Source organism: Tiliqua scincoides, chromosome 9 (genome assembly GCF_035046505.1).
Source record: "Tiliqua scincoides isolate rTilSci1 chromosome 9, rTilSci1.hap2, whole genome shotgun sequence".
NCBI lineage: Eukaryota > Metazoa > Chordata > Lepidosauria > Squamata > Scincidae > Tiliqua > Tiliqua scincoides.
In genome coordinates, this window is record NC_089829.1 from 27,293,585 (window position 1) to 27,306,454 (window position 12,870).

At 43.6% G+C, this 12,870-nt stretch overlaps 1 protein-coding gene across 1 annotated transcript in view; it reads right to left on the reverse strand.

Annotated features, from left to right (window-relative positions):
* Positions 1-12,870, reverse strand: part of CDH13 (cadherin 13) — a 532,075-nt gene that overhangs the window by 255,976 nt on the left and 263,229 nt on the right. Inside the window, 1 exon segment of the mRNA XM_066637955.1 lies at positions 10,523-10,667. Coding sequence (XP_066494052.1) covers positions 10,523-10,667 — 145 coding nt within the window.

Consider the following 12,870-nt stretch of genomic DNA (forward strand, 5'->3'; position numbering starts at 1 on the left):
TGGAAGGAAGGAAGGAAGGAAGGAAGGAAGGAAGGAAGGAAGGAAGGAAGGAAGGAAGGAAGGAAGGAAGGAAGGAAGGAAGGAAGGATGGAAGGAAGGAAGGAAGGAAGGAAGGAAGGAAGGAAGGAAGGAAGGAAGGAAGGAAGGAAGGAAGGAAGGAAGGAAGGAAGGAAGGAAGGAAGGAAGGAAGGAAGGAAGGAAGGAAGGAAGGAAGGAAATCTATAAGAATGACTGACTTTTCCCCACTTTTTTTGGTGACAGAGGTGGAGCAAATCTCTCCATTGATTGATACTGGCAGCTGCTCAGACAGCAGACTTATGTCACCTGTGCTGACAATTTATACGTCCTTCTCTCCTGAACACTCCTCATCAGCCTGCATCGCAGTATTGCTGTCATACAAAATGACTCTCCATTGTAGTAAGACCTGGATAGCACAATGGTGGGATTTATGTCCACTTGAGTGGGGGGGGGGCAGGGAAAGGGGCAAGGAAAGAAGGCTGCTCTGAACTAAAGCAGCTGAGATCATCAGTCTCTAAGCCATATGACTAAATTTATGTCTCACATTTGCAAGCGGGTGGGGTGTTTTATGACCCTTGTGTGAAAGTTAGAAGGTGCCACAATGAAATAAGAGCCTGGTTGGGGGGGGGGGCAGTCCACCAACTTGCAGTCCTACTCCCAGTGCAACTTAGGGGCCTGTCAAGGTAGATACGTAACTGCCATCTAAAACTGATGGTTCACGTCTATAAATAGAAACAACACTATGCTCCGCCACAACCACCATTCTCCACCACCATCACTATAGCTATGGAACAGAAACAGAATGCTCTGCTGACATGCTGAGATACCAAGAAGTCAACTGCACACAAGAGCCTTGCTGGGTCCAGCTTCCTGTATCTCACAATCGCCCACCAGATGCCTCTGCCAACAAGATACCTGCAGCCTGGTGCCCTCCATTGCATCCGGTATTCTGAGGTGGCGAAGTTGGAGTGTCCTCTCCAGTGCGCGAAGCCTGGGTAAAGAAGGTATGGAGGATAGGCTGTTACCCATGCAGCAAATCCCCCCTCTCCACGTCGCTGGAATGGTCCAATGGAAAGGCAGAAGCCAATACGGTTGGTTCCAGCGGCGTCGCAGGAGTTGCCAGAACGTGACTGTGTTCAGCCATGAACTGCCCTCAGGGACTCCGGCTCCGGATTTTGTCTCGAGGTTGACTCCTGAAGCCTTTTCCAGAACTGGATGTAGCCACAAGGCAGTGGAGGTTTGAGGTCAGAGTTTCCTTCTCTTAGATGAGCTGCCTTCCTAGGCTGACGAGTCCCCATCTACCCGGTGGCTGTTTAGTCGCCTCTTACGACAAGTACAGCCAAACTGAGGGCCTATTCTTAGCCCCCAGCCCCCATTCTGAGGTAGCCTGCTTCTAAAACCAGGAGCTGCACATTCTCATCATGGCTTATAACCTGTGATGGTCTTTTCCTCCATAAATTTTTTCAATCCCCTTTTTAAAGGCATCTGGGACTTTAAACACCATCACCTGTGTCAAGGTGCCACATCCTGTGGCAAGGAGTTCTGTGGACTAATCACACACTGGGTTAAGAAATATTTTCTTTGAATGGAATGTGAACTGAATCATATACAGTGACAAGACAGTGTCCTGCCAATTAACTCAACTCAAATCCCACATGCAAAACTTTATACTTATAGTTTCATGATTTTATGACTTTGTCAACATTCCCAGACTTTAAAAACTGTTTGGCTTATCTCCCAAATCTGTCCCATTTAAAGGCCAAGTTCCATCAAAGCAGTTTAGAAAATTAATATTTAAAATTTGCATACCACTCCCCCCCCCCAATAGTGAGGTTGACATAGAACAATGTATGGAAAACTGTGCCTGATTTGGGCATTGGGCACAATTTATGTGCCCTTTATGCACATGTTAGCATATGATGAGGTGCACCCCATCTGCCCAGAAGCTAGAAAAGTGGAGTTCTCCTTTGCACCATCACTACAGCAGCAATGCACAGAACATCATCTACTATTTTTCAAGCCAGTGCTGCTGCTTCATCTCTCATTGCTCAGGAAGCCACAGGAATTCTGCTTGGACAGTGGCAGTAGCAGGCCAGTGGGGCATAGCTGGGGCACTGGCACAGTGGGGCATAGCTGGGCACTGGCACAGTATGGTCAGTCCCCACCTATGATATGCCCCTGGTATGAAAGGGGAAGGAAGGGGGGGAAATTGTATGAAATAAGGTTCTATTGCCCAAAGGAACTCACAATCATTAAAAGATACAAGAGCGACGCCAGAAAACAGCAATTGGGAGAATGCTGTGCTGGAATGAATAGGGACAATTATTCTCCCCCTGTAGGCGTAAGAGCTGCCACTTAAAAGGTGCCACTTCACCCAATTAATAGGGGTAGTTAAAATCACAGTATCGTGCTAATGAATCAAAGTCACCATGAACAGCAGTGTCGACAACACAATACTATGACAAAGAAGCAAGTAAAGAACAAGAACCCCAGTGCCTGATGATGACATTTTGGGCTGCTTTCCAAAAACTGGAAAAGAAATAGCCCCATGACTTCCAACAATTCATGATGTTCCAGAGGGAAAGAGCCACTGCTCAGAAAGCAACCTGGTTTCTGGTAAGGGAATGTGTCAGAGGAGGCCTCGGTCCTTCCCACACTCCCTCCCTGAGATCTGTGACTTGCAGCAGGATCCTGTTCCTCTTCTTTGGAAGGAAGATGCCTCACTCACTGGTTTTGTAGCTTGGGCACAGGACAGAACATCTGTGAGTTTTTGCAAAAACATGGAGTGGGATTCTCTTGTGATTAACAGCTGCAGCACACAGCACACACCCCACTGTGGCAATTCATGCACCAGCTGGGAGCATAACTGCATTTTACCAAAGATATTGCACAATGCCAGTGTGGTACATACAAGTGTCTTTCTGCTCTTCAGTTCTAACACTCACTCTCGAAATTCAACCGGATGGGTTTTTTTTGTTTTGTTTTTGCCTCCAGGATTCTTCCCCAACCTTTTCTTAAGCCTCCTCTGTCCCTCAGAGGATGCACAAATAGATGCGTAGACAGAAACAATAAAGTCTCTTCCAGCATGCTGCCACAGAAAATGAGTTTCTCTCTTGCAAAGCACTGCAGAATGATGTGAGCTGGTTGAAGCCCATGCTTTTTAGTACCCAGAGGGGATCTTCAACGCTTCCTTAAAAATTCATTTGTTCTTTAATTAAGGAACATGCTTCCCCCCCCCCTCCCAATTAACAAACCAACAGTCTAATATAAATAGATCCCCAAACATGGTTGCTTTGATTGTTCTGTGCCTCGGAAATCAGCTCGTACTGGAAGTTTTTTAATACACAAGATCCAATGACGTAGAACTGAGATATTGTTTCATTACCATTCAGGTCTTATGAGTGGTAAGGATGATTGATTTGCTTGGATGGGTGACAGAGTTGGCATTGTGGGCAGTTCTGAGATCAATACACAGACAAATAAACAGACAAAGTATCAATTACTGATTTAAAATTAGCTGGCTTCTTGTACTCCTCCAATACACAAGTGCTACCCTGAACCTATTTACAGGTAGCATCAAAAGACTTTATAACAACTTGATTTGCACTGTGAAGTATGTAAATCTCTCTCTCTGTGTGTGTGTGTGTGTTTGATGTTGCCCTGAATGTTTTTATTCATAGTTTTAATTTAGGATCATTAGAACTTGCAAGAGTCTAATTGCATGATTGCAATTTACTTGTATCATTACAACATTTTCTCCACTGATCAATCAGGATGGCACTTACTTTCACAAAACTCTGCATGCAGAATGTTCTCAATTCTTCCTTGATGAGAGTTCAGAAAGTAACATTTAACATAAAAGCTATTAGAATAGAACAGCTCTGTTGAGGTAACGATATACGACATCATACTCAGCACAAAAAAAGCAGATTAAAACAGCTGATTGTAAAGAGCAGCAACAATGCTCTTATTAACATTAAAATTTTCAGAATGACAACCTATGTAAAACTATGTTTCCTGCCCACCTAGAAGCAAGCAGTGAATGGTCTAGGTACCCCTCTCTTAAGAATTAATTCCATAACCTGGCTTCCATAACTATAAAGGACCTCTTGGGTGTCAATTACCAGTCTCAGATGGACAGGGGACCAGAAAGAGGACTCCAAAGTGGAGCAGAGTTCTTGGTCAGTTACGGCAGGGTCAGTGATTCCTGACATATTCTTAAGATAATGTCAAGTTCTACTTAAAGCACCAGACCAGTAGGGAAAGATGATTTTCTGCACATAAGTAGAATAGATGCTAAAACTCAGGGCTCTGGAAGAGTCCAGTGTTGGCTGTGGTGGATGTGCATGTATTTGGAACATCCTGGATTATATTCAAGGGCACACTTATGGATGTACTTAGTACAGAAACAACATCTTTGTGAATCTGCTCTTCTGCTGGAAGTGCATTGTATTTTTTTTTAAACACAACTGTCTATTCTATCTGTTGGCTACAGAAAGCTCTAAAAGAGAACCCCCTGTAGTTTCCCTGAGGTTGTTAGAATCACAGGTCATAGACTAGAAGAGAGCCTGCTGTGCTTGGCAAATTGAATGCAATTTCAGTCATTTGAAAACTTAAGTGGCCCTGTTTTCCCCCTGCCTACACATCAGCAGCGATCACAAGCAAAACAGAATTGTACATGCAAAACAAGGAGAAAAAACCCACACATACACCCTAGAGTCCTTGAGACATACACCAAACTAAGATGGCTACAGAAACAATGTGGATCCCAACGGGGTGGGGGCACGTCCTACTTTGTCCACCTTTCCATGGAAACCTGGAGACTGCTCACTTTCAATTCCTCCCCCATCATACACAGTCTCAATTTTTGTTCATTTTTATACTAACTTCGTTGAGTTGTTTTTGCCATTAGATTCATTGAAAGAAGGTGACCATACATAGCGGATCTGATACGAAGAATTTGCCTCTGTTCATTTGGTTAAGAAAGATGGTGATAACCTTCTAGCACAGGGGTGTCAAACTCATTTCATATGGAGGGCCAAATGGTATTCATGATACCTGCTGAGGGCCAGAAGTGATGTCGTTAGGCAGGAAGTGATGTCATTAAAACATCAGGAGGTCTGGTCTAGAGCCTCTGTTAGCCCGAAGATAACATCAGAAGGTCGCCAGTTCGAGGACACTGGCAGCTCCCTGAACGGCTGAGAATGGCGAGAACTTGAAGCACCTGACAAGCCCAGCTGAGTGATTCCACCTGCTCTTGGTGTGAGCAAGAAGCGTCTTGGCTGCCCTCCATGTGAGAGATGGAGCTGCTTGTCAGCTTGCCTGGGAGAACTGGAGGCCAGAAGTGAGACCAAACCAGGAAGATCCATTCTGAAATGTTGTTGGTTCTTGAAACAGAGAACCTCTATGATTGTAAAAATCCCCTTGAGGGATTTAGAAATGCCTGCCTATGTAAACCGCCTTGAATAAAGTCAGAGGAGTAATCCGATGACCAGAAAGGTGGTATATAAATACTGAGTTGTTGTTGTTGTTATTAAAACCAAAAATTAGCACTTTTTCTCACTTAGGAATTCATTAACTTCAAATGATAGAAGAGAAAACATGCAAATCTTTATCATATTTCAAGATAAGGGAGAGCCCAATTTTCTGTTCTAGTATGTGGTTATCCATCACACCACTTTTCTGTTTCCCTACATAGTTTTGTAAATTAGTATTTTATTATACTGAATTATCTTCAAGGCTACTCTTCTTAGGCTCAAATCCTAACCCACTTTCCAGCACTGGCACAGCTATGCCAATGGGACGTCTGCTGCATCCTGCAGTTGGGGGCACTCACGGAGGTCTCTTCAAAGTAAGGGAACATTTCTTTCCTTACCTAGGAACTGCGTTGCCCTTATGTCAGTGCTGGAAAGTGGGTTAGGATTGCGCCCTTAATTCCATACCATTTTCAATGTTCCTTTGTCCTCACTGATTACAGATGCTTGCTGTCAGTTCATGTTTGGAGGTTCCTCAGCTGGAATACAATATATGCAGATTTTATATTGCCTTAATAGAAAACAGGTTGCCGCCACTGCCCAGCAGGGGCAGGGTGTGGGTGGATTGGATCATGAGAAAAGGGAGGGATTGGCTGTAGGTCTGCAGTCTCATACTTTATTTATTTACCAGGGCTGTGGCACAAAAAAGGTTGAAGACCATAGTTACAGACAGCAGCCTTGATCTTCGCTGTCTCTATTTTCCTGCAAACACACAGGAAAATGAGTGTTTGCAGAAAAATGTGCCCTGCCCTGGATTTAGAGATTTGCATAACTGGTTTCACATGTCCAAGGAGGCTCTGCATGGCCCTCAAACTAAAAGGTGAATTTCCAAATTCATAAAAATGACACTTTGAAAAGAAACAAAATCTCAGCAACCCACCAGGTCATGTCCAAGGCATCAAGGACAGCTTGTGTAGCTTTTTGGCCCTTGATCTCTATCTTTGACTGCTGAGTTATATCACCTGCCTATCTTTCACTTCTCAGGTCCAAGGCAGCAACAATTCACTGCACTTTTCATTTTTAAAGCTCTTTTTGTTGGTGTCACCTTCACTGCCTGCTTGGCTTTGTCCTGTGGGTTTCAGCAATTTTTATGTTTGCTTAAAGAGAAATTTTAATATCACTTCAGCTTTTATGGATTCTCCCCAATTAAGGAACCCAGACATCTGATCATCAGGGACAAAAGAGTCATTTCACAAGACAACAAAAGCGCTGGAACATCTGTCCTGCTAAAAATGTATCTGAAACAAGCCCTATAAAACGCTCTTCCGAGGAAAAATGGAGGGGAGGGAAGGGAAGATGGGAACTTTAAAATGCAAGACACTTGATTGTCCAGAATGATATATTGGTATTATCTGTTATGTTAGTGATTTACAGCAGTATAGTGGAGACTCACAATAAACAAAGAATATTCCTAGAAAGGACTGCAAAGATGCTAAAGTTTCAACAGAAAACACATGGGCTTGGGTCCCTTAGAGCAGGGGAAGGGATCTTAGTCTGAGGTCCATGTATGGGCTTCAGGGGGTCTATGAGCACATGTTAATATGCATTTTTCTGAAGAGGGAGTACATACCTTTCATCATATTGTTAAAAGGGGTCTGTGATGCAAAGAAGTTAAGAATGACTATGTTAGACTTTATATGCTATTACTAATATATAAACTATATATTATACTATACTATTTGTGTGTGTGTGTGTGTGTGTGTGTGTGTGTGTGTGTGTAAACTACTAATATAAAAATATACAAATATATAAGCATATAAACTCTTGTACAAGTGTTAGCAGAAGACTGGAGATGTGTTACAGGGCAAGAATCAAGGTATGTAACAATCTCTCACTTTCATCCATGCCCTGTAATGCACCTCCAAAGTCTTCTGCTAACACTTCTGTGAGGGTTCACAGGGCAGCACTAACTCACTGATTCCTTCCACTCAAGCTTCTTGGATCCAAATCATTGAAAATAAGCCAGAACTAATTAAAAATGAAAGTAACTTATGCTGGCCAAGCCTTAAGCACAGCTGGAAGACTTCAAGGTAAATTACTTGGGTGTTTAGCTGAAAAATTCATATGGTTATTGACTTGACCTTAACGGGCAGACTATTGAAGTCTGAAGAAAACCAGGACTGACTAGTACTGATAATGTGTCTTGCAATGCATCAGCTTTTGCTACCTTGGTCCAAAAGGGGACCTATTGCTTCAGATGACAGATCCATTTATAGCTGATATGCAAGACTAACAGACTGGAAAAGTCAAACCTTGCCTAGTTACGCTAAACTGTACATGGACTACAGGAAAAGAAGATAACCCAGGTTCCAGAGTAGCTGTGTGTCAAAATCCTCTCCATATGGGGAAGTTAGCTGTATGTCATCCGGGGGGAGAGGAGTTGACATTGTGGGGTTCTCTCCCTCCCCAAGTACCAAGCTCCTCCTCCTTTGTTCTGATTAGATGAGAGGTCCAGTAGTTCCATCCCAAACCAGGAAGGCCTCCACTGTCCAATGGGACAAAACACCACCACTGTCCAATAGTCCAATGAGAGGACCCTGCATCAACCCAACTCTTAATCCTCATTCACCCGGCACTAAGCAGAAGCCTCGGGTGTCCACCTTTGGAGGGTGGGTTGTAAACAATGCAGCATGCCTGTCACCATGTGCTGTTGGGCATCACCATTTCTCAGGGTCACCGGATGTGGCCTCAAAAGGGTGGCCTGCTTGAACTATGTCTGGAGCACCTGACCAACAGACCCTGGCTAATCCTGGCCTTCCCAGGAGGGATGCCTCTCTGTCTCCCCAGGGGATAATGTCCTGTGGGAGGCTCCAACTCTCAGTGTCCATTCCCCACCCTGCTTCCTTGACCCTGACCCTCTCCTTCCTCCTTTCCTCTGCCACTCTTCCTTGGAGCAACCATTTCCTTCACTGATCATCCCCCATTGTTCCTGCCCTTCCCAACCTAGTTTCTGCTTCCTGCTCCAATCCCCATCATCTCTTCCTCCTGCCTTTCTCCTTCTTCATCTTGCTTCCCCTGTCTTTCTCCCTTTTTCTCTCAGCTATCCTATCAAAGCAGGTTTTATAGGTGGATATCTACACACACCCTCCTCATCAGCTGGCTGCTACTTAGCTGTGGCTGCACAGCTGGTCATGCCACCTAGCAATGATGTCATCACTGGGGACATTCTTGTGCCGCTGACCACACTCTCAGTGTCTCCACCCCAATTGACCATGGGGCACCTGAGGATTCTATACTAGCATAATAGGGAAGTATAGTCTAGGCCAGGGGTGCTCACACTTTTTTGGCTAGAGAGCTACTTTGAAACCCAGCAAGGTCCGGAGATCTACCAGGGGGGAAGGAAGCGTCTGACAGACACCCCCTTTAATGTATGGAGCCCCTGCTGGAGTCTAGTCAGTTTCGTCAGTTTTGTTGCTGCATGCCTGAAGAGCAGCTAAAGTGTCAGTTTCAGTGTCAGTTTAGTGTCAGCTAAATATGTCAGTTTCGTCTAGTCACTAGACGAAACTGACATATTAACAGTTTGGAGAGGCAGGGCTCCGTGATCTACTCATTTTGCCTCGCGATCTACCGGTAGATCACGATCCACCTATTGAGCACCCCTGGTCTAGGCACATGCAAACTTCAGGTAAATGAGATCCACTTTTATCAGAATTCCAAGGTCCACCAAACAGAGACAGGCACAAAATGGCTCCGGTAAGTCATACAATGAGATGACCTGCATATCTGTCATTTCTTTTTATAGGAACTGAGTACTGCCATTTCCTTTGGCTAATATTTTAGAACACACAAACCAGAGCACATATTCTGTTGCATTCTACTTCATACAAAAATCTATGTCTTGCTTTCCCTCTCACTAGCTTGCAGCAGACTTCCACAACTTCCACCCAACCATCTCTTTCCTCTTTTCCTTGTCACAGGTGAGAAGTCCAAAGCCCTTGCTGATAACTGCACATCAACCAGACACCTATCAGTAGATCCCTATAAGTCTTCTGCCTACCCTAAACTAGACTAAAAACGTTTCCCTCTTGTATTAAGTGAGTCTGACATGAAAGTGCTTTCAAATAACCCATCCCTGACATGCATCCTGCAGTAGTATTGTTGTATAAGGTCTACAACTTATGCCCTTTCAGACAGAGTCCTTCTGCATGAGGTGTTAAAACCACATCTTGTACTTCTGGAATGTCACACCAACTTCCATTCAGCCTGTGCCAACTTTTGAATGTTTGGCTTCTCTTAGAAATAATAAGCCAGGCACTGTTAGTCCAGAAATAGTCACTCTCCCGGATATGGTATTTCTGTGCTACAAACCTGGTGACCAGCATTGAAACATTTTACTTACAACTACCTTGGTTCATACTAAAGCATACGTCCCCAGTCATTCCTGTGAAATAGTCACATTTTTCAAAACTACTCTTTGAATGGTAAAACAACTAAATGAAAAAAAACACACATAGCAAGAATAAGCAAACTAGGGCAACGCTGCTTTCTTGCGGCTTTTGCAAAGTTTGGTAGCATTAACATTTCATTAATTGCATTCTAGTATTTCCTCAAAGGTTGACTGCTCTGAAGATTTACAAATATTGATCCATAGAGACCTGTGCCCTTCACATTTTATTGTCTCTTATGCTTAGTACAATGTGCACAGATCATGGCCATCTTGATCTCCAATGCAACAAATACAGGGGGCCCCCAGTATCTGTGGGGGATCCGTTCCAGGACACCCCCCTCCCATGGTTACCAATTCCCATGGATAATGAAATCCACAGGGAGACCTCACAGGACCTCCTAGACATGACCTAGAGAGAAAGCAGTTCTGGTCACATCTGGGAGGTCCTGTGAAGCCCTCCAGATACAGGGTCAAGACCACACATATTGAAATTGACGGGTGCCAAGCCTCGGATAAGGACTGTATATACTAATTGATAGGACAGATTTCATAAATTGTTGTAGCATGCCTACTGTCAGTTTACCTGTAGGAGATCCTTCCATGACATGCCCAACATAGGGCCCTTCTCGGAAGATAGGCCTGTTGTCGTTCTGATCGATAATGATGATGTCTAACGGAACTGGGCCTTCAATGCTTTTGCCACTGACATCAGTGATCTCCACTTGCAGCTGCATAAGGAAAAGGAAAGAGAAAGTCACATGAGTTGACTGTTATCAACTATTATGTTAGCAAACAGAAAGAGGAAAAAAAGAACAGCTGACATCAGCAATTTTGCCATTATAAGCCCCTAGCAAAGTTAGCCCTTGAGATGGGCTGAGCTGTCTGCTCAAGGCAGGATGGTTGCGAGCATAAGCAACAGAAGTACAAAGAAAAAGAGTTCATACTGAGATCCCCACTGGCCACTTTGCAATCAAATTGTCAGATTTGCTGGAGGATGCAATGAGGGAAGGAAAAAAGGGAAACACAATTTGATACTAATGAAGTGAATATTTGCTTAGAATAAGTCTTTTTTTTTTCCTTTTCTTTCTTCAAGCATAATTACACTTAAGGGGAACATACTGAACCACAAAATAAATTGCTAGGCATGCCATAGCTGAACACTGAGATGCACAAAGAGAGCATTAGCAAAAAAAGGGAGGAGGAGAATTGTTGCAAACACTCCTCTTCCATACAATACAGTACATTCTGACCTGGTTCATCCCCTCAGGATATTTCCAGGTGTCACAAGTCCAGCCCACTGGAGAGAGTATAGAGAGTTTTGCCAGCACCCATCTTTTCACTTTTCCAATCCTACGTATATTATTTGTAAGCCACCCCCATTGTACTTCCATATAAGTGCAGTCTGAGTCAATAAATAATGTAGCGAGACAAACAAGTTTGCTCTGGTGGGCTTCAGGTCATATTGAGGGCCAAAACTTAGACATAGTGAGAGAGTATCGTTATGGGAAGTCCCAATATTTTATCCTTTTCCAAACAGCGGCCACAGGGGCAGCCTGATTTAGACTGGATCCAAAGTGCACAGGGAGGGATGGTCTAATCCTTTCGCCCACGCTGCCACTCCAATCAGAACTGTCCCTGAAGCTCCTGTCAGACACACTCTAGCAGGCATAAATTGTCCTCAGTTTTCCTTTTTTTGGCTTCGAGATGAGTGAACTGGTTCAGGTTCATCTTGAAGAGATTTGATCATTCTCCTCACCCCCAAAAGGATTGTTTACCAGCTCCTTTCTTCTCCCTTTGTTACTAAAGCCAGTTGCACAAGGTGCAGGAAGAAGGTAAAGCAGCCAATGAGAGGGCAAGGAAGTAGCCCTCGCAAGGTCTACAACTCCCATTAGCTCCTCCACCTTTCTTCTTGTTTGGAGTGAAAGGGGGGAAAATCTCCTGCAATGCACTCTTGTCATTTCTTTGAGCATTCTTTAAGATCTGACTCAGAAGCCAATTGTTGGGAGTTCATCCCTCCTTCAGAATTTAGAACTTCCCGAATTCATTTCTGAATTCAGTCCTAGGGACTTTCGGTGACACCTTTAGCTAACAGTAACTGGATTGGGAATCGAGGTGTCAAATTAAGCTGGGGAAATGCTTTTGGAGCATAGGGTTAAACAATCCTCCTCCACACCATGGCCTCAGTGCAGATTGCCCACATACCCTGGGTGCTTTTTTGAAAAAGAAAGAATGCATTGTGAGTGCAAATCATGGAACTCACATGTCTAGTTTGGCCTTAACATCTGAGCTCAAATTCCAGCTAACTCACACAATGCTTTTGGGGAAAAAAAAGAAAAACCATCACATGTGAGCATAAAAAATATACACAGTCCCATAAAGATATTTTTGCAATGAGCATAGATAGATTAGATTAGATTAGATTAGATTAGATTAAACAGACAGACAGACAGACAGACAGACAGATAGATAGATAGATAGATAGATAGATAGATAGATAGATAGATAGATAGATAGATAGATAGATAGATCAGGCAATTGTAACTGCTTGAAACCTGACGTAGCACATATTATAGACATAGAAAGTCTTCCTTTCTAAAGGTTTCACTCTTGGCTAATAAACATTCCTTGGAAATCAGCCACACATCTAATCATATCAACTCCCTTCACAGTTGCAGCATTTTTTTGTCTTTTAACAGCCCCTACACTGGTTGGCCGCTGAAAAGATCGTACTAGCTCCCATGTTGCAACCAGTGGGAAGTTAATTGGGTTTGTCAGCTGTCGTTAAAAGAGACTGTTTCTTCTATGGACAAGTCCTGCTGCTTGTGGGAAGGAATGATGGCTCAGAACAACAGAAAACTAACTCGCCTCTTCATATTTTTGCAAGATTGTCATCCAATATAGTCAGAAAGAACCAGGAAATATCTCTTCTTT